This window comes from Prinia subflava, chromosome 1, assembly GCF_021018805.1.
Source record: "Prinia subflava isolate CZ2003 ecotype Zambia chromosome 1, Cam_Psub_1.2, whole genome shotgun sequence".
NCBI lineage: Eukaryota > Metazoa > Chordata > Aves > Passeriformes > Cisticolidae > Prinia > Prinia subflava.
This window is the reverse complement of record NC_086247.1, coordinates 75,611,735-75,632,490: the sequence shown is the minus strand read 5'-3', so window position 1 is coordinate 75,632,490 and position 20,756 is coordinate 75,611,735. Positions and strand designations below refer to the sequence as shown.

The 20,756-nt window shown below is 42.1% G+C and overlaps 1 protein-coding gene across 1 annotated transcript in view; it reads left to right on the top strand.

Moving 5' to 3' along the window:
* Nucleotides 1-20,756, top strand: part of MYO10 (myosin X) — a 165,240-nt gene that overhangs the window by 117,295 nt on the left and 27,189 nt on the right. Inside the window, exons 20-21 of the mRNA XM_063400355.1 lie at nucleotides 18,204-18,328; nucleotides 18,476-18,590. Coding sequence (XP_063256425.1) covers nucleotides 18,204-18,328; nucleotides 18,476-18,590 — 240 coding nt within the window. The remainder of the gene's footprint in view (nucleotides 1-18,203; nucleotides 18,329-18,475; nucleotides 18,591-20,756) is intronic.

Below are 20,756 nucleotides of genomic sequence, written 5' to 3'. Positions count from 1 at the left end.
ACTTGGTATGCTTTATGAGTGTTTGCTGCTAATGAAGGGTCTTTCTCCTCAGCTCCCCTTATCTTCACTGCAGCTGGCAGAACTATGTATCATTTCATCCCTTTGAACTTTAGCACATCTTTCTCTGCTTCTTGGTTTCATGTTTCTTTTTCTGTCTCCTGTTCTATTTGATAATGAGTCCTCCCTGCAGCCTTGCCTCTTCTGATCTCCTTTTCTTTGGTACCTTAAATTAAAAAAACAAACACCACCACAAAAAAACACCAACAACAAAACCAAACCAGCAACAACAAAAAAGACTGTCTTTTTAAAAGAAGCTGCAGCTATTGCTATCATCAGCTGAATGTTTCTTCCAGCTTGCTGCTATTAATAAAGTTGCTAAGCCTTGGTGCTATTCAGGAGACAGATGAGAGTAAATTTAAGATCTAAACTTCCTATTCAAGCTGTTTCAGAGGCAGAACTTTTCCTGTTGTCCAGAAGCAGCCAGCCTTGGGCAGCTTGGCTTAGGGGCTTTCTCAGGTTCCCTTTTCTGTTTAGGCTATTTCTTAGAAATATATTGGCATAATCTCCAGTGGCATGATACTGGTATAATCATAGCGAGTGGCCCCAGCTCCAGCATCTGCAGGGCCTCAGCTGTGTTGATCTCTCAAAACCTCAGTTATTACAGCTTATTTTTATAATCCTCTGTTCTTGAGACTTCAGCAGGTTCAGATGTGGCTGTTCTCTTCTGCACGTAAATAGGTGCATGCAGTTCTCTTTCATTACAGATCTAAGGACAATTTGATCCTGATAGATAAAATCCTGGCTTAATTATAGTTTAATATAATTCACATGAAATAGGTCACATTTGATGCGGACAAAAATTTCACTTTTTAAATTGTTTTTATGTTGCCACTAGGCAACAGGATTGCAGAGTCTCTACTCATGTCCCTGTCCACTCATTTATGGTCTGTCTCGTTCCTCCTTTGCAGTGATGGTCTTGTCACTGTCAAGATAAAAGCTGCCTTCTCTCAGACCTTGTGATCTCTAAAGGGACAACTCTGTTTCTCTTCATGTTTTTACATTAACTGTTTTTTTAATCTTAAAATTTAATTAGCTCAGGTAAACAAGCGAGACAAAATTAAACCTGTATTGTAAACCTACTGCAGGGTAGGGGCTACAGGGAGCAACAGGAAAAATGAAACTGGTAGTACCTCAGCAGTTCAAAGGAAGACTGGTAGAAAAAAACTCTGTAATAAATTCTGTGAGATCTGCTTCTTAAGAGTCCTATCATGTGCCATATACGTTCTGGGAAAATTAGTATCAAGGCAATAAGATTGTTAACATTGCTTCTGGGGACAGAGCCATTTGAAGGGATCAAGGTATGGCTGTTGGCACCTGCAGTGTATTTTGAGGCATAGGTCATTAATGACCATGAGACACCCTGGAGTAGCAAGCAGTTTGTCCTCTAATATGACATAAGATACAAACCTATTTTGCTTGGCGCCTGAATTAAGGTTGTGTTCTTAAAATAGCTGTGAATCATTACAAATGTAAGTATAGCGTGATACCAGCCTAAACACCAGGTAGAAGTGCAGCTCAGGAATGCAGTGCAAAGGGAAAGCGCCAGCAGAGCTCGACCCCATCTGCAGGGGTGATTGTGTGCAGGGTGTGGAGCAGGTACGAGTGCAGGGAGCGCAGTAGGTGAGCTGGTTGTCAAGCTGGAATTGCAGTATTGTCATATTGAGACTTGACTGTATGAATTACTGAGTTTGCCTTCTAGGGAGCTTTTTTTTTTTTTTTTTTTTTTTAGAAATATGGATAAGCAAGTTTCATGGTACTGCAGTACTGACACATAACCACTTCTATGCCCATCCTACTGGACTTGTATACCAAGCATTGGCTTTATACAGTAACGTTCAGCAGACTCTGGGTCTCCTTGAGGGGAGCAGATGCCTTTGTACGTTTTTAAAGATGCTGAGCCCAGCAGTTAAAAGTCAAAAAGTGGAAGGCCCTAAATGGAAGTGTCTCTAGGGTTTAGTCAGTTGCCAAGCCCTGGGGTAGCTCTTCTGCAGAAAAGCTGCAGTGGTGTCTGGTACTGGGAGCTAGCAGATCTCACAGGGTAAATTTGACTTGCTGTCCATAAGAAAAAGGTAATAGATGGCCTGATCACGTTAATAGTTACTCTGTCATACTTTGAAAGTAGAGGAAATTGATAATATAGCCCAGGTACAGCTGCTGGGTGTGTGTGGGTCTATCTGTAGAAAGTTGAGTTCTGGCAGTATTCATTTACAGCTGTATAAATAACTCATATATTAGAGATCCTTATTGCCTTTTTTAAAAATCTCTCTTTAATCTCAGTCGTTCTCAATAAATACTTGATTTAAGAAGGCTTCTTGGCTGCCAGTTACTGCTGTCCTTGCTTCTGGAGGCAGCAGAGCCACAGGCTTTGAGCAGAGATTGCTCTTGCTCAGGCAGCTTGGATCAGACTCGGGGAGCTGCTGCTCAGGCTCATAATTTGTGGGGAGAGCAACCACTTCCCAAAACCACAGCACACTGGCCTGATCTCACAGGTCAGCAAGTGCGTGGGGCCAATTGCAAACTGTCCTCCCTACCCTTAACTAGTTCATGAGGCTTTATTATTCATAACCAGGAAGGCACAGTGGGAAGGTGTGGTGGTGTGCCCGGCCAACGCCACTTAATTCAGCCACCTGGATCTTGTTGCCTTGGGTTTTGCAGAATTGCATAGCTTCAAATCAAGACTTGTGGAGTATGTCCCAGCTGCATCATTTTCTGGCACATCACTTGAGTAATTGGGTCAGGCTGTAGAAGACTCGTTCCGTAGGTAAAAGTGATAAGGAGAGTGGGCGTGAGGAAAGCAATCGCTCCTGCTGGCAGAGTGCTGGCAGTGATGTTACGTGCAAATCTGAATCCCTGTCTGAGAGAACAGGGTGTTTCATGCTGCATGTAAGCCATGCTTCTCTGAAAGATCACTCCCATCACTGCTGTGGTGCAGCCTCTTGGTTATGCTGCCTGAGAGCCACTGGATTGTCCCTTTGTCCCCATCTCAGAGTGTCCCTGCTTGCTGGGCTGAAGTAGGTCATTCCGCTCTCCAGGCAGTCACCCAGACAAGGCATGTTCTTCTTCATCAAGGTTTGTTGTTTGCTAAGCAGGGCTGACAAGGCATTTCTTTGCTAAGTGTATTAGGGTTTGTCTTTCAGTGACCGTGGTTAAGGAGTTTAAAATTGCGCTGTCTAAGGCTAGGAACAGAGACCTGAGGTGGGATGCTGCAGGCGAGGGAGCAGACACTGCTGTAAAGGTTGCACCCAACTCCAGGCAGAGCAGGCAAACAGGAGTTTTGCATGTTTGGTAGCGCATAACCATTTGGTAGGACTCTGTCCACAAGTGGTAGGAGCAATTTCTGGATCTTGGGTAGTAACTGTGGCAGTATGTAAGCAGGATGGAGGGACGTACAGGGAGCAATTGCTGCTTCGGGAGGGACTTGGATGGAGCAGGACCAGAACAATTGTATGGAAAAATCAAATGCCCGGGGATGGGATATTTTTAATGTGCAATGTTTGCTGTGTAGTTCAGTGTAATATATAGAAGTGAGAAAGATTTTGACTGCTTCAGCAACTGATTTGCCAGCAGCAGAGGATCTTACTGCCTACAGCTGACTTCAGGCATTACAGTAATTCTTGCATATTGTGCCACCTGATGGATTTTTTTGTGGCTTATGAATGCCTTTATATGTGCCTATGTGGCATGGATAAGAAATCTGCAACAACTGATCCCAAGTCTGAAGTATTTGCTTTTTTATAAATACCAGCAAAGAACTTGGTTTTTCATCCTTCTTGTGCGCTCTACCAAGCATTTGAATTGCAAACATTGTCATGCAAATGTATGCGTTGAAAAACTGTGTACTTCATCAAGCTCTGGAAGTTTTCTTCTTTAACTACTACAAAGAAGAAGTCCCCCCATCTCTAAATGGCAATTTACATTCAAATCCTGTTTGCTGTGTTCTCATGGTAACTACTCCAAGGGAGCATGCACAGCCCATGATAAATAGACATCCCTAGAGCTCCAAAAGGATCGCTGGGGTACAGAGCAATGTTCTTTAGCAAAAACTTTAAAGTTCGCAACTGTCTTCCTTGCTAAGCTGTGTCTTAGGGCATATTGTGGATTTTATCTCTTAAGATTTAGGAATTTGTTGGCTGTGAAATATATTTACATTCTTGCTGCCTATAAGGCAGAGATGAGCCCTCATGTCCTGTTAGTCAGGAATATCTTCAGTGATTGCTGCAGAGCCAGCCCTCGCTAGGCTTGACTTCCTTTGAGTAGCAGCAGGAATGAATTAAGCAAGTACAGCCAAAGATATCACATGAAAGACTTGAAATACCAGTGAGCTGAAGAAAGCTCTGTTCTGTGTGTGTCTGTGTGTGCATAGCTGAACTGCTAAAGATTCGTTTTTTCACGATGGATGAACGCTGAAGGGGGAAAGCGTCTTAAAAGGTAAGGGGTTTAATTCATGCAGGTTTTTAAATTATTTTAATCTTTCATACTTGAAGCTGCAGTGGACTTGTAGAAAAAGAATAGAAGGTGCCTGGAGTTTGCCTGAGCAAGCTGTACTGGAAATGTTTCTGCGCTTGTATTTTCTTTTAAAGAGGGTAAATGCATGCAGAATCAAGTTTATGAAAAAAGAACTAAATTTACTGGTCTAATCACATTTTCAAACTCCAGGACAGCTTTACTGCCAAGCAGTCTGCTTTATTAAATCACACTTTGTTTGAAAGTTAAAGGGGTGATTGTTTGCAGAGCTGGGAAAAAGTCGACAGAAGTAGAGCTGTGTGTGCAGAGGGGGTAAGACTTGTGTTGTAGTGAGGGGCTGCTTTCTGGAGAAAGGTCTTTTCTGTTGATCAGTTGATAGTGTAGATTCAGGAAAACCAGCTATTTAAAGTTCAGGATTATAGTATTCCTGCCATTTATTAAGGCATAAGGCATGTATTTTTGCATTGATTGCATGATAAGAAAGTAATACTAGGGATGGGTGTATTCAGAGTGGGGGGAGTCAAGCAAGGTTATCTTCAGAACCCCCAAGTCTAAATGAATGTTGTAGTTTTACTGGGGAAACTTTGATGGGGCACACTTGAAACAGTAATTTTTTGCTGCACAAATACAGGAAATGGAATATCCCTGGAAAAAAAAATATTGCAAGTAGTGATGGAAAGGACAGCATAGCAGTTGGTATATTTTGACCTTCTTTGCTGTGTCAGCTCTCCCTTCTACCCCCAGTGAAATAATCCTCTAACACAGCAGGTAAAATAGTGTTGTTCCCCACTGGTTGCCTTTGCTTCTGGGATCTGCATTTTGTGCTTTGCTTTCCCACTTAAAGTGCTTGTCTCTGCAAACATTAGAATTCAGCCACAGGGTAGCAAATTAGGATAAAATTGCTTGAGAGAACCTGTTATGAAGGGAATGGGTTTGATCCTGCATCATTGAAGTCTATGGGAGTTTTATTCTGGTCTCAAGAAGTGCAGCCCTAGATTTGCCTTGCAAATCTAGATGGAGGGTATATGATCTGATAAAGTGCCTATGGGACCAGGAAACAGTGTTGCCATAACTTGCTGTTGTTCTTCTCTCACTGATGTTAAAATATGTCCTTTTAAACCTCAGGTGGTAGCAGTGGTGGTAGGTCAAAATGTAGCTGGATTTGTTATATGCACGTTGATGATATGTATTCAGTATTTATTTTGCTAAATCTTCTTCGTTTCAAAAAAGATAAGATTCATGTTGTTTCTCACTTGTTGGCTTATTCAAAAAATGTACTTACAACCTGTGACATAAATGAAAGCTTAGCAGCACTGGTTATCACATAACAGATTACTGAAAGTTAGAGTGCTGTCCCAGCTATTCACGGATCTTTTTCAAAGCTACTCTCAGAACACAAAATCTGTTTGAAGAGCAGGAATTAATGTTGTTTAAGAGTAGAACTTGGACCAGTTACTAAACCTTTTTGCCTTCGACTGTATCTATCTGTTTATGTACATACGTGTATGTGAGTTTTCTTAATTTAGTCACAGGGTGCAGCAGAGACTTCAGGGGGGGAACCTCACTAGATGCATTTGTAAGGACTGAGTACACTTCAGAACATCTGGTGCCACCTCATCAGATGAAACATTAAACACAAAATGCATACTGAAAGCCCATCAAAGCGTTTTATCTTTGTTGTCTTTTACACTCAGAATTTACTGCTTGTGGTGGGTTTAGGCAGTTTATAAACCTCAGTAGCAAGGCAGGTCCATTCCTAACATCGTCATTAGAAGTCAGGTTGTGGTTTCAGTTGTATGAAGTGGAATGTAGTAGCTGTAAACTCCGTGTTTGAGGACATCATCAGAGCTGCAAGGGTGGTCAGCCTAACCTACAGGAGGTTTTTGGCTGACACGTGATGAGGTTTGAGGTTACTCTCATTGGTTTGTCTCCTCTCCACATTCCTAATGTGTATTCCCTGTTCAGGCAACAGGGAGCTGGGCAGGTGATGCTACTTAGGAGGGAGGTGCTGCTGGGGAGGTGATGGCAGCACTGTTCCTTAGGCTTTGTGGGCAGTATTTGTTTTGTTGCTTGGTCCCAAGCAGCGGCAAGCGCGCTTAGTTCAGGTCTGTGAAGCTGCTGGCTGCCAAGAAGCCCATTGCACCATGTAAATCATTTGGGACAGTGGCAAGTCTTTTGTTTTGGCAGCCACCTTGGGTTGTGGTACACACCTGTGAGCATTGTACAATATCTAATGTAGAGAAGGCACATTTGTCACCACACTCATAGTGCTGTGTTTATTCCCACTGTTTACATGATGTAATCAATCATGGCATTTCTGAAACTCACTCTCTATAGACCCAGAAAACCCCTAAGAATGTGGTAGGTAGGTGCTTAGGAGGGATCTCCAAACCTTCAGCAGTGAAGCAGAGATAACGTAGATGGGTTGAGAGGAGACATCCACTTTCAGAAAGCCAGATAAATGCCAAATCATCTGTGATACTGGCTTTGCCAAATGAATGGCTGCCCCAGATTCAGCATGATGAAGATGAGTATGTCCGTCTGCAGCTTGCCAAACACACCATTTGTGCATACTTCATACTTAGCCAAAAAGAAACAGTGACCAGCCTCATCAATTAAAAGTAGTATTTCAAAGGGAGAAATGATGATTTTTATTAGAAGTGGCATAGTACCTAAATTAGCTTCAAGGAAGCTTTTAATGTAGGCAAAAAAATTGCATGTCAAACAAAATTGCTTTTAGGAAAGCTGATTTTATCTCAAGTGTCCCCTTCTGAGCCAAACATTAAAGGTTATGTTGGGTTGTATACTTAAGCCAGCCTAGGAATTTCTCAGGGAAGAAATGGCTGTTCAGCCATCTAAAAGTGCATTTTCCTGTGACCCCTGGCATGCACAACATAGCTCATCTCAAATCAGCCTGGTTCTTACAGGGCATGTACATCTCATTGGCCTCAATGAGCTCTATGCACACATGCAAATGCTTTGCTTGAGTTATTACTGGTTTGATGCTGCTTTGGCCAGCAGGTAGCAGAGCACCCAGAGCCACAATACCTCTTGTCACACAGCTGTGAAGGGAGAGACATTTGTGCAGCTCCCTTACAGTTCATGTCCAGCCTAGAGTCACAAATCATCTGTGCAGTGAAGATAAGACTTGTTACATCCATTACTTCCAGTCACGTGTGTTCCATGCAGCTGGCCAGTTCCTGGAGAAAGAGTGCTGGTAAGGCAGCAGTGAAATGCACTGAACCAGTCACGGAGTCTCCACAGTCTGTTTTCACCATCATTAGAAAATATCTCTTCTCTGGAAGAGGGATAGAAAGAAAAATCCACTTCTAGGACAAGAAAAGGCATATTCTTATTTGAATATGATATAACCAATTGTAAAGCCATAAGTAAAAGCAGGAGTTTTCTCCACAAAATCATGTTAAAAATGAATGGAATCAACCAAATGTGTGGTTCATGTAACCAAGTGAAGATGGAACTAAACCTTACTGAAACAAAGGGCTGTTGACCAGCATCCATGGCTGTGAATTCTGCAGGCTTGGAGGAGATGAGCAGTGGCAACACCATTAAGTCACTCAGAAGGCAGTTGAATGTTAAATTAGTTAGATCCTGATGTACTTTAACATTTATTATAATTCTCTCTTTCTCTCGCTCTTTAGATAGGTATGTGTAGATAACCAGTTGATGGTTACTTTGGTTACCATATTGATGTTAAGGAGGTTTATTCATTTTGGATAACCCTGCACCATGCTAATAGAGCAAAGTGAATTTACTCTGTAGTTAACTCTTCACAGTTGTATAGGAATTGGAACAAAAAAGTCATATTAATGCTTGTCAATGCATAACCTGTTGCAATGAGGTGACAGTGGTGGGGTTTTCTTTCTCTACTGAATGCAATTAGTATCAATGCAGAAGACAACAGGAGCTTCCTGCTGTATTAGCCCAAGGTGATGTTGACTCACCTGTGTGTGGCCTCTGTGGCAGCACAGAGAGCTGTAGTCATTGCAGCTCCTCCATCCCATGTTTACATAAAATGAAGAAATCAGTAAAGGGACTTTTTGTTTGACTTACACTGGAAATTTCAGAATTGCCAGCAATATCTAATTTGATTTTGACGTAGTTCTCAGAAACATCAAAGAACTGAAGGAGGAGAATCTCCAGGTCTCAATGAGAGGATGGGCTGGGACTGTTGTGTCATAGCAAACCTGTCCAAGGAGAACATATTTATTGCCTTTTTCTGTGAAATTAATGTAAGCAAGAATGATCAACTGCCTTTCCTGCTCCTGCCCTGCGAATACACACATGCACACATTTCACTAGTCTTGTCTCTTCTCTAGTCAGCTGCAGGTCTGCAGAGCAAGTCCAGAGTATATAATGTAAAAATGCATAGGAATACAAAAACAGCAGCTCAGAGGACCAAATTCTAAGAAAAATGCCAAAATTAGACTGGATCTTTCTGGGATGTACTGAGATATAAGATGTAGCAGTAATTAACAGACAAGTAACATGGGATTGAGCTGGGCCATTCACGTGAGCCTTCACACAATTCTTGCTGTCAGTTAGGTAGACATCTATGCTGGTTACAGGGATCTCCATCACCTCTGTAAACTTGAATTTCCTGTCTCTAGACTGGAAAATGGTCTTAAATGCAGTGTTACAGGGTTCCTGATGCTTAAAGGAGATCTCCAGACCACACACTGCAAGTCTGCTGGAGCCCAGCTCTGGAGCAGCCCCCCAGTACCCTGGGCTCCCTCAGGTTGAAGCGAGCCTTCGGAAATGATCCAAATCAGCCAGAGCCATGTGCAGCCCACTGGGGCATTTCAGTGCAGAGAGGCTTGTGTGCTGGGCACTGTGGCAAGGGCCAGCGCAGGGAGCTGGGAGGCAGGGATACTGCTGGCTGGCAGGGCCCGGAGGCAGCTGTGAATGGAGCCCTGTGCCGGGTGGGAATAATCTGCCCTTTCAGGGCTGCCCGACCTCGGGTGTCCTAGCAACACAAAGCTGCTCGGCTGAATATTCTGCGGCGTTCCTCATTTGCACATATCTGATATCGGCTGTGATTTAAGCCTGGCTGATCTCCCATTATGGCTTTCGAACAACAGGCTTGGTACAGGAAGGAGAGGAGAAAGGGCTACTTAGCAGAAAATTTTATCAAAACACATACCTTTTTTTGGCAGAGGAATGGCTCTGAAACGTTTCCTTGCTTGGGAAAGCACAGAGCAGCAAGTGTGAGCATTACGTCAGCCCTGTGCTTTGTAGGCATCCTGTATGGAGAGAGTGAACTGCGTGCAGGGGCAAAATGCTTTGGAGAAACTGCTGGTGGCCTCAGTCTTGGAAAGGAGGCATCATTTAGGATCAGTCTTGGAAAGGAGGCATCATTTAGGATCAGTCAGGAGTGCTGACTTTTTAACATTTCTTGAATTTGATTTTAATTTTTTTGGCTATGAAGTTGCTGGCCCTTGAGGCCTTATAACAAGCAGGAGCACTCCACATTTAAATCAACTAAGGGCCAGCTGACACTTTTGTTATTTTAAATCTTGTCGTTTGCAGAGGTGTACACACACGATTGTTGTGTCACACAGCTGAGCAGCACAGGTTTGCTCACAAATCACTGAAATGACTTCTGAAATAGCGAATTTTAAGTATTCTCTTTAAAGCAATGCCTCAAAATAGAAGACTATCAGGATGTAAATGGCATTTGGGTATGGAATCCTAAAGAGATAGTGTGTGATGAGATCTAGAGAAGCAGTATGTGGGTGCCCAAGACTGAAGCTCAGAATAAAATCAGATTTGGATTCAGAATCCTCTTCTACTCATTTTGTGCTCTAGGAGTTGATGTTCCTTGTCCCTCTGTGGAATGTAATGTTAGTGCCCTCCACCCATGAGCTGGAAGTGAGGTTCTTCCACCTCCTCCTTTTCACTTAACCTGCAGTAAAGAGGAGGAGGCAGTGACCCTATATCCTGTCTTCCCCTGCATGCAGCTGTAGTCTGAAAAGAGGTTGCTCAGTTTTGTGCCACCAGGGAGAGCAAAGAAAATAGTGATGATGTGCATCAAAGTTATCTGTAATACCATTTGAGGATGTACTGCTGAGGTGACCCTGTGTTAGCACATCAGTGAGAACTGGCTTCTTGGAGGGTTTCAAGGGTGAGATTACTTGTAGTAACAGTACACCAGGTACTAGAAGCACACAGGATTAGGTTCTTACACAGATTGCTACAACGTTTTACAGCCGTGTCAGGCTTTGGCTGTGCAAGAGGAAATTCATCTTAAACATCATTCATGTTCTCTCAAGTATTTCCATCCTAGTTTTCTATTCTGTGATGAAACTTTGTACCTTTTGGGAATAAATGCTTGATACCACACACCATTATCTGAAGAAATCATGTTAGAGGGACCATGGTAAAACATGTTTTACTGCTTTTAAGCATTTAGTAATGTTTAATTTATATGGCCAGACGGACAGTAAATTATCAAATAACAAAACAAATCTTGTAAGGTATTGATAAAAAAATCTGTGATGGAGGAGCGGCAGTACAGTGAATAAATAAAAAAAAAACAAACCACCCCACCAAAAGAAAAAGAAGGGTGAGGTCTAAGTTTGTGTAAGTTATTTGATGGCATGGAGGGTCAGGGTTTCTTGCTGCAGCTGCTCTGTGTGCAGCCTCAGTCTTCGTAACCCATAATGAACAATGGAGATGTTGGTTGCCTTGACATGGGGTTGGTGAGGAAGGATGGCTGTCCCTGCAATTAGTACCTCACAGCATGTTCCTTCGTGGAGGTCTGTGGCTCGGGCAGCCTGATTGATTTTCTTCAGAAGAAGCCTGCTGACTACTCACAATGTGGGGAGAGTGAGGCCAGATTGGGGTTTAGTCTGCAGGGACTGGAGGCTTTAGTGAGGACGACCTCAGACGAAACGGCAGCAGATGACACACAGGGGGAAAGGAGGGTCCATGAAATGTTCCAGCTGGGTCCCGTGCTGCCAGTCACACCTTCTGTCAGTGTGCTGAGACCCTGCCAGCAAGGCTTCAAACCTTAAATCCCTGTTTCCCTAATGCTTTTAATTGCCTGTCTCACATGGATGGTCCTGCAGTTCTGGGACAAACAGCCCATGGGACTTGCTGTGCATTTCAATGGAGGCCCTGAATAATGTATTCAAACAACAAGGACTCACTTCAGCTGAAAGTTTAGGCAATCACTTACAGAGCTGTAAATATGTCCTTAGAAAACTTTGGTATCTCCGGTGTTTAAGCCTGTGCCTTTAACAATCGGTTCCTATCCCATGACATGGTAACCAGTGTGTAAGAAATAAGTCATTCTGAGTAGCTAGCATTCCTCTGAGCCCATGTGAGGGAGGCAGCAAATCCTGGCTTCCTTTAGAAGAAATTATGGATACCTTTAAAAAGGAAGGTTCACAAAGAGGCTGGTGTATATTTACTCAGGGGTGGCTTTTAGTCCATACAAACCAAACAGAAAGATTGAAATGCAAGAGTACAGGGACAATGACTAATAAAAAGTATATTAAATAGCCCCACAATTGTGATTTTATTGTTGTTGATGAAAGTATTGAAATCTCATCAAGCCAGTCAGAATCATTTGAGTATTTTTTCCCCAACAAAGCATTTGCTTCTAGCTCTTCTCTTTGCTGAATACAGTCAAGCAGGACCTGAAAAATGACCAGAGCATCGTTGTGGATGGATCTAATTCAACAGTGTCTTGACCTAGTTGAAATCTTTAAAAACTACTGCAAATAGTCAGTGTAGCAATGTACTGCCCCATAGCTCTTAAATGGGCAGCAGTCTTAAAAAGGTCCTTGGGATGCCCTTGCTTGTAAAGTAAGCTGGGTGAAAGGCTGAATATAAATACAAAAGCATTTTCACATTCATTTATTGAGTCTCCTGCTTTGACTGTTTTGGTAGAGTAGAAGACCTCTAAAATTACAGTGTTCCTTCTATGCAGTAGTATTTTTAGCACAGGAAACTCTAACCTGTGGCATGAAAGTGGCTAATTCTGCAGTGTGTCTCCTATCTGAAGTACTCAGGGCTGGAAGATGAGTGATGCAGGTCAGATGCTGTAGTAGGAGTTGAAGTGATCAGCTAATGGTGTAAATGATTGCTGCTGGGAAATGTGGTGCTTTCACGTTCAGACCTGTAGAGACTGTAAAAAGAGCCAGCATGTCATTACTGAGCGTGCAGTGAAATCTGGCATGGAGTTTGCAGTGGAACTTTCTTGAGGCACCAGGATTGTTGCAATATACCCATGTTATTTTTCCAGAAAGTTACTACCAGCAGTGTTAGTCATTTTTAAGGGCTTTTTATGGATTTTTGGGGTGGGTGTGTGGAAAAAGGCCAGGAGAACTTTGGACATATGAAACATTTACTGTTATTTCAGGTTTATTCAAATATTCCTTGACTTGCCAGTCAGTAGAAATCCCAAATAAATAATAGCTGTGGCATGTTCTTTGTTTTTATTGTCCTGTATTTTTATGGTGTTTATCTGGACACAAGTACTCTGCAACAGTAAGGGAATGCCTTCCAAAACAAAGCAGGCATCAAACTTGTCTGTCTTCCAACCCAAACCTGTTCCAGTTAGAGCTGATTGCATGCTAGAGAAAAATGTAGAGGGTTTCTTCCTTTGAAATAGGCTTCTAGGTGAGTGGGACCTGATGCTCCAGGTCCTTGGGCAGGACATTCACAGGTTTTAGTGTTCCTTGTGCTGGAAGCACATAAATTCTGAGGTTGAAAAGCTGTTAAATAAATGGTTGTCATCAAAGCTGATTGTGCAAATGACTGAAGAAATGATGGCCAGAAAAGCAGAGGGTGAAATGATATGTTGGAAGTAGGGCGATGACACACACAGCAGTGCAGCTGCAGTCTCCAGGTTTGACAGGCCTTACCCTGCCTGTCCTGGTGTCATAGAGCTTTTTCCCATTGCAGGTGAGGGCATTTCCCTTTCACTTCTTTCAGGCTACTGGCTTGAATCCTTGACACCAGTAAAGGCTGCCAAGCAGTACATTTGGATGAGAATCACTGAGCACAATTTGGTTTAAAAAAAGGCAAGCAATGGACATGCAGAATTCTTCATATCAGTTCAGCTAGATTATAAATATTAGATGTTTCTGAAATGGTCTTCTGATTTCAGTCTAATTTCTAATATTATTAGAAATTCTAATATTATTCTAATATTTTTCAATTCTAATTCTGAGTTCTAATATTATTAGAAATTAAATTAGTCACATTTTTCAAACTTGTCTGTGAGGAGAGCCTGGAGTTTGTGTTGACTCAAGGAGCTGTTGACTGAAATCAGAAGACCATGGAGACCATTTCAGAAACATCTAGCTTAGCAAGTCTTACTATTTCTGACAAAATATATACGCTTGTAGGTGAAAACTAGTTCCAAACCCCCTCTAAAGCAGAGAAAGACTGACCTCTTTTTAATTTCTGATGGTTTTCTCTAAAGTAAATTTGCCAGGATTTCATTTTAGGAGTAAAAGAGCAGACTTAAAGAAACTAAGACATCGAAAAAATGGTGTTTAAATTTAAAAAATTACTTTTTTACATCTTATCTGTCTCATCTTTTTTTTCTGCATGTATTTTCCACAAAAGACTTTCATAAGCCAAGAAAATCAACAGTTTAAAACAGTAGCAAAGCTGACATAGTTCTGTTCAAGTTCTTACAGAGAAATCTAGAAGCAAGGGGTGGGATTTTTTCCCTCTCTCCTCTCACCCCTATCCCTCTTGCCAGTCTTTCTGTGAACTCCCTCCTGCCTACCTAGAGTCTGTGAGGCTGCTCTAATTTGTCATTTCTGTGCCTGTACTCTAGTGAGGCAGCCAGGAGTTCAGGGAGGAAGAAGGATTTCCACAGGGGGAAGTCAGGTGTGCTCTGTGTTTCAGCAGATGATGGATTTCTATGCAAATTACACACAGAACAACAAAGTGTTGTGTTCTCTGTGTTGTTCAGACCTTGGGGTCTTCACTAAGGGTACTGTCCAAGGAAAGGAGATGATGTTTTTTCTTAAAACTTGGCCAGGCTGTAAGCTGAAGAACTATTTTATTATTAAAATTATGCGTAGGTGTTAGGTGTCTGTCCTAATGGCTGCTTCTAATTGTGATTTGAGGCAGAAGCTTTGCCCTTTGGGAGACTCACCACAGATCAGAGCAAGCATTTAGCAGCTTAGGGAGCCAAAGTCTCGCCAGTTGAGACTCCAGGTCATATTAAAGTCTTGGCTTTGGTGCTGTCTGGTGCAAATTCAGTGGAGACTTTTGGATCCAGGAAATCATGAATTACAAGTGGTGTGTCTGCACCACAAAAAAAACCACCCTTATCATGTGGAACAGACCTGGCTCGTAGTTACTAATTTCACATTGATATTGCTCAGTGCTTAACATGACTTGACTGATGCTATTCTAGCTATTGTCCAGTGGTTTTGTGTGCTGGAGTAGTTCAGCACTGCCATTCCATGATAAAAGTGAAATATCTACTGAAAATTTAGTTGATTGTATCTCAGAGACAATTTTGGAAGCTATCTGTTGACTTTCCCTTCTGTTGCCTTCTCCTTTGTAAATTTGATCTTACTTTGCAGGAGTCTGAGTTTTAGGAATTACTTCAAATTTTTGCTGTGGAAGATGTACTGTTCTGAAATCAGTCATGGTTCTGTTGTCTTTCTGAAGTTTGCCTAGAGAATCCAATTACTTCCTAAGTGTTCACTTGTGAACCAAGCTTTAACAGCAATACTGGTAGAAAATCAGCAGACCCCAGAGCTGAGTCCTGTCCTGTCTTGCTTTGGTATGGAAAGTTAGGAAGTCTGAGTTAGGACTTAGCACAGGAAGTCTGAAGGAGCACCAGTAAAGATGGAAAGCTGATCATCAGCTGCACAGTTAGCCCTTGGCATGGAGATATGATACTATTGCAGATTTAACTCATTGCTGCACTAAGCAATGTTCAAGTGGAGATGATTGTCACTCTGTCTGAGAAGTGTTGTAGTTCAGTAGTGGGCTGTGTGCAGTTCTTGCACTCTGGTTCACTAAAGGCATGCACAATTGATTTCTTTAATTGCTAGGAGTCCTACTGGAAGTTATGCTTATGATTATCCCTGCTCTGGGTAGGGAGGGAGGAGTAATTTTTTAGTATTTCACATTGAAAAGTGTAAGAGATGAGTCCAGCACACCTCTTATCACCAACCCTTGGTTTACTCAAAGCAGCCATACTTGCTGCAGAGGTAATTCCAATGATATGCCGGGAAGATTTGACCCTTTGATTTAATGTCTCGTGTCTGTGAGTAATTAAAAATAGCAAGTAATGTAAAGTGATGGAGTAGGCGCTAAAAGTGATTGAATAAAGTTGTAATGGTCTCCATGTTGTCCTGTGTTGATAGCATGCTAACATCTCTTGCAATGTTTAATGCTTTTTTTTAAAAAAAATGCAGGTGTTTGAAGTTGGGTATCTGTGTGACTTTTATAACTTCTGGTGATGGGGCAGGGCTGTTTCAAAATTCTGTAGTTGTAGGAAAAATGTGACCAAAATGTTTCTTCTTCCTTTGTGGTTCAAGGTTTGTGTTTTGGTTTTTTTTTTTAATCAGTAACATGAGCTTTCAGGCCAGGTGTGGTGCTGACTTTTGGCTCGTTAAGAGCCTGGAGGTGGCAATAAAAGGGTTAGGTGGTACAGCAGCCATCTGTCTCTCAAAGCAGGAGCTGCTCCCTTGCAGAGGGAGAGGCTGCCTAGTGAGAGAGACATCTGTCATGTCACCAGCATTTTGCCTGGCTGTGGTGTGTCCCCACTCCCATCCATGGATCTTCCTCCCCACCTCACACCAAAATATCCTGTTGTGTTTGCAAGGCTTGAGAAAAACATCACCTTTTGAGCCAGCAAGTTTGGGTGGGTTAGAAGGACTAAAAGTTGTTCTAGTGTTAAAGGAAAAAAGGAGCCGTGTCTGCTTGTGGCAAGCATCAGCCCTGAGTTACACAAGTGAAAAGAGAAAGCTTTTCCTTATGATTCCTGTGTGTACATCTGTGTCCTTTCCCTGCCACCTGCACAGAAAGAGGTAGGCATGGACATGCAGAGGGCAGCTTTTGCCAGGCTGGTTCCCTGGCCCTTGGGTGCCATACAGTGGGCACACACAGGGCACCCTGTTGGCCATGACAATATCGATACCCTCACTGAAAGCAGTCATGCTGTGTGTTCCTGGAAATACAGAGGCTGTACTCGTGGTGGCAAAATCCAGATGAAACATATTGTTGAGGAAGGTGAGTTTGTTCTCATCTTTCACAGAGAAGTTTCCTCCCTCTGCTGTCACCACTAGCACACAGCATTCTTTTTCATGAATAAAGGCACTGATGGATAAGGTTATACTGGATAGTTAAAATGGACTTTTAAATCTGTGCTTTCCTGAAGGTACATTTTAATAAAAAGTTAAAATCTGGGCATGTAATTTATTTGTTAAGTTGAATTTATTTGTCAGGTTAAAAAATTTGGGGGAGTAATTTGTTTGCTAAGTTGAACAAGAGGCATGATTAAAGCCAGTTAATAAATACCAAGACAGTCCTCTGATTGACAGTTTCCCAGGGCTTGATCTTGCTGTCATTTCTGTCAGCTGAAGAACTTCAGATCTTTATGTGAACCATTGCCTGTATCTGTGAGATCCCACCTCCTGAACTTGCAAAATACGGAACACTGTGCTCCAGCTCTGCAAATGGCTGCGGAGGAGGGTCAGTGGGTTAAAGTGGATGATGATAATTCACGCTGATGATTTAAATGGTGTGTTTACATGTGGTGGCATTTCCGTGTGGGGGTTCCCCGTGTTTTGCCAGGCAGCAATTAGCAATTCTTGAGCAGCTTTGCACAGCTCTGTCTGGGTTACCTCATGGTTTGCCATGATGGAAACACAGGTGACTCAGGGGGTTCTCAGATGGGATGAGGGCATTCCTGAGGTGCCCAATGGCAGAACCATACTGATCAGTATCCACAGCTTGTCATAACTGAGTGGCTGTGGGGTTATCTGTTTTCTGAATGGAAAACCATGCTGAAAGAACTGCAGGCAAACTAAGGGAAATTGCTTCATGTAAGTGGGGGTAGGGTGTCTGTTTACAGAAAAGAATATTTCTACTGTTCAGAATAGCAATAAATAGAAACTCTTTTAAATACAGCTTATTTAAGATTTGAGGTACCACTGGCAAACTTTGCTCCTTATCCATAGCAGCTAATTGCCAGTACACTAAAAATTGAATATTTTCTATCCTTCTGGTTTTGTTTTTTATTAAATCCATGTGGCTTTTATTTGTGTATCTTCAACATTTGAAATCCTCTACAGAGATTTTAAATTCAATTGCTGAAGAAGAAAAATAGTCCAGCTTATAGCTATTGACCTGTTAGTTGCCTGTGCTTCTTTCTGTTGTTTCTGCCTGCCCAGCAATAGCCTACAAATACACATGAAATGGAAAGAGACAGTTGATTGAATTAAATGGCTGTAAATACTCTGTCTGTGGAAATGATATTCTGTAATTACCCCATGATTTCCATTCTCTCGATATTTCTATATGCTCAGAACTGCTAATAACCTTTTAAGACATTGTGTATCTAATTATTAGGCTTTGTGCATTTCAGATTCATACAATCTGCCCTTCTTTATTTCCCCTGACATCTCTAACCATTGCTATTAAAATTGTTGTTTTGAACCTGCTCATTTCAGATGCCAGACCAGTTTGATCAGACAGTGGTGCTTAACCAGCTGCGTTATTCTGGGATGCTGGAGACGGTCAGGATTCGCAGGGCTGGTTTCCCAGTCCGGAGGCCCTTTCAAGACTTTTACAAAAGGTAAACACAATGACTTGTGGACTTCAAGTGTAAGGCATGGGTACCAAGTCAATAGTCCCAGGCTGAGGCATAAAAGTAAAAAGAATCATATGGTGAAAATAGAATTTAGTCTCTTAAATGAAACAATAAATACTTTCTGGTTGCCAGGTATAAAGTCCTCATGAGAAACTTAACCCTCCCTGAAGATTTAAATGAGAAATGTGCCGTCTTACTTCGTCTGTATGACAACACAAGCACTGAGTGGCAGCTTGGAAAAAATAAGGTAAAAATAACCTGATTGTGCATATTGTGGTGCTGGTGCATATACAAAGCTGAGGGGACGGGATTTAGCTGCAGACATGTAGTTCTAATGGTAATTACTTCTGGCCTTTAAAGAAGCTGAGCATGCCTGTTGGCGCTCTTGAAACTCTTACAGCAACAATTAATGGTTGTGCTGAGGAATTTGCTGTCTAAGGCACTTAGAAACTAACTGGTGATTTCAGTCACAGAGAAAGAGCCCACCTCAGTTTTCTGTCACTGCTCACAAGTGGTAGGTGAGGATCCACTGGTGAGGGTCACAACTTAAAATTTGGTATTTGGGTTTTTTCATTTTTAGAAGTATGGAACATGCGAGGTAACACCTTTGTTCTGCAGGGAGCTCCACTCATACTAGTAAACTGACCTAATCAATACCTCTTCAGTGGCAGAAATGAGGGGGAAGAATTTTAGCCAGTGTTCACATGGCAGAATTGAGCTCCAAGTGTGTTTGCAATCCTAGTCTGAGAGTCTTTTCCAGAGGTATATTAGACCTTGATATGTGTTCTACCAGACATCCTGAACTTTGCCTACATTATTTGTATTTAAAGAAAAAAAATCAAATTATTTTAAAATACATTAAAGAATCAAATTTGAATTTGAGAAATAAAACAATCCAGGTGTTTTTACATGCTCATTGTGGAAGTTCGATTGTAGACAACAGCTTGTGATTTATGTTCTTGGATTTCAGCAAATGGTGTAAAAGCAGACTCGGGAGAAGATTCCCCATTTCAGGATTTGAGATCTCCTAAATATTAAAAACTTCTTTAAAATGTATTTTAGTGCCATAAGGCAGCAAATTACTTTGTAAAATCTGATTGATTTCTGTAAGAAATGCTCTTCCCTTCCCCCTCTACTCCCCACAACTGGATGGTTTGGAAGAGTTTCTTCTCTTCCTCTGTATGCTTAAGGACTCTTAGATTTGCATTGGGAAAGTTGTTTTAATCATCTTACAGTTACTGTAAGAAAGAAGAAACAATCTGGAATATTCTGATGGCAGTTGATGTCATCTTCCATCCCATTTTTGTAGCCAGTGGCTTACAAACAGCACAGTGGTAGCATTCAGCTGCAGAGCTGGGCCGTGCATCCCATTCTGTTTCAGATGCAGCATATGAACAGTACTTGTGCATGGACCCTGGAGAGTGCTTTGGCATCTTAGGGACATATGTTTATCAGAAATTGTTTTTGTCAGCTGCTCATCGGGACCTCAGCAGAAGCCAGAGCTCTGTTGTAACTTCCCTTACTGTGGCCTGGGCTCATCCTCCCCCAGGAGGATGCCTGCACTTCTGTGAGACTGCATGAACAGGAGAAGAGCAGAAGAGGACACTGCTTTCACTCTGATCATAGGATGAGGCACTATCCTGCCCCTATATTATTTTAAAGGGATAATAATGTCATTGCAATGATTCAGCTTCAGTGTGATTTTTCCTTGTCTTTTACATCTCAAGCTGCAATGCACCTGATCAGGAAAAGGCATTAGCCTGAGCTTAATATCTGCCTACCTTCCATTTTGGTTCCAGAAGCAGCTGAATGCTTCTCTGAAGAATTTTGTTGCGTTTTTGAAAGCCTGTGTGTAGAGCCAAGACAGATTGCCCACTGAGTGAAAGGAAAGGCTTTTTCCGTGAGGGAAAACTTCATATAGAAAGAGCTGCCCAGTGCTTCTCTGACGTTAGGACTTTGAGCTGTCTGTGGGACTTTTTCCTCTTTCTTGGGTAAATTGTGCTAGAAAGTCCCTTTCTAGCTTTGTTCAAAACTCACAACTGTGCCTCTCCTGGACAGTGCTTCTTTGGCTTTGATGATGGGCTTTTTTTTTCATATAACACAGAGAAGAACAGCTTATTTTATGTGTGAACACCCCCAAAATTCCACTGGGTTGGGTTTTTTTTTCCAGGGGGTGGGGGTGTGAGGGATATTTTAGTTCAGTTTTTGGGATTTTTCTCACATCAAGAGAAAACACCCAGCATTTCAAAGATGTGTTCCTGCTTTTACATGTCTTTGCAGCCCTCCTCCCTTAGCAGAGCCCCCCTGTCCATGAGCTTTCCTCATCCCCACAGTGTGGTGTGCAGCCTGGCTCTCATCCCACATGATCAAAGTGTCACTAAAGTGGCTATTTCCAGCTGCCCATGTGTTAGGC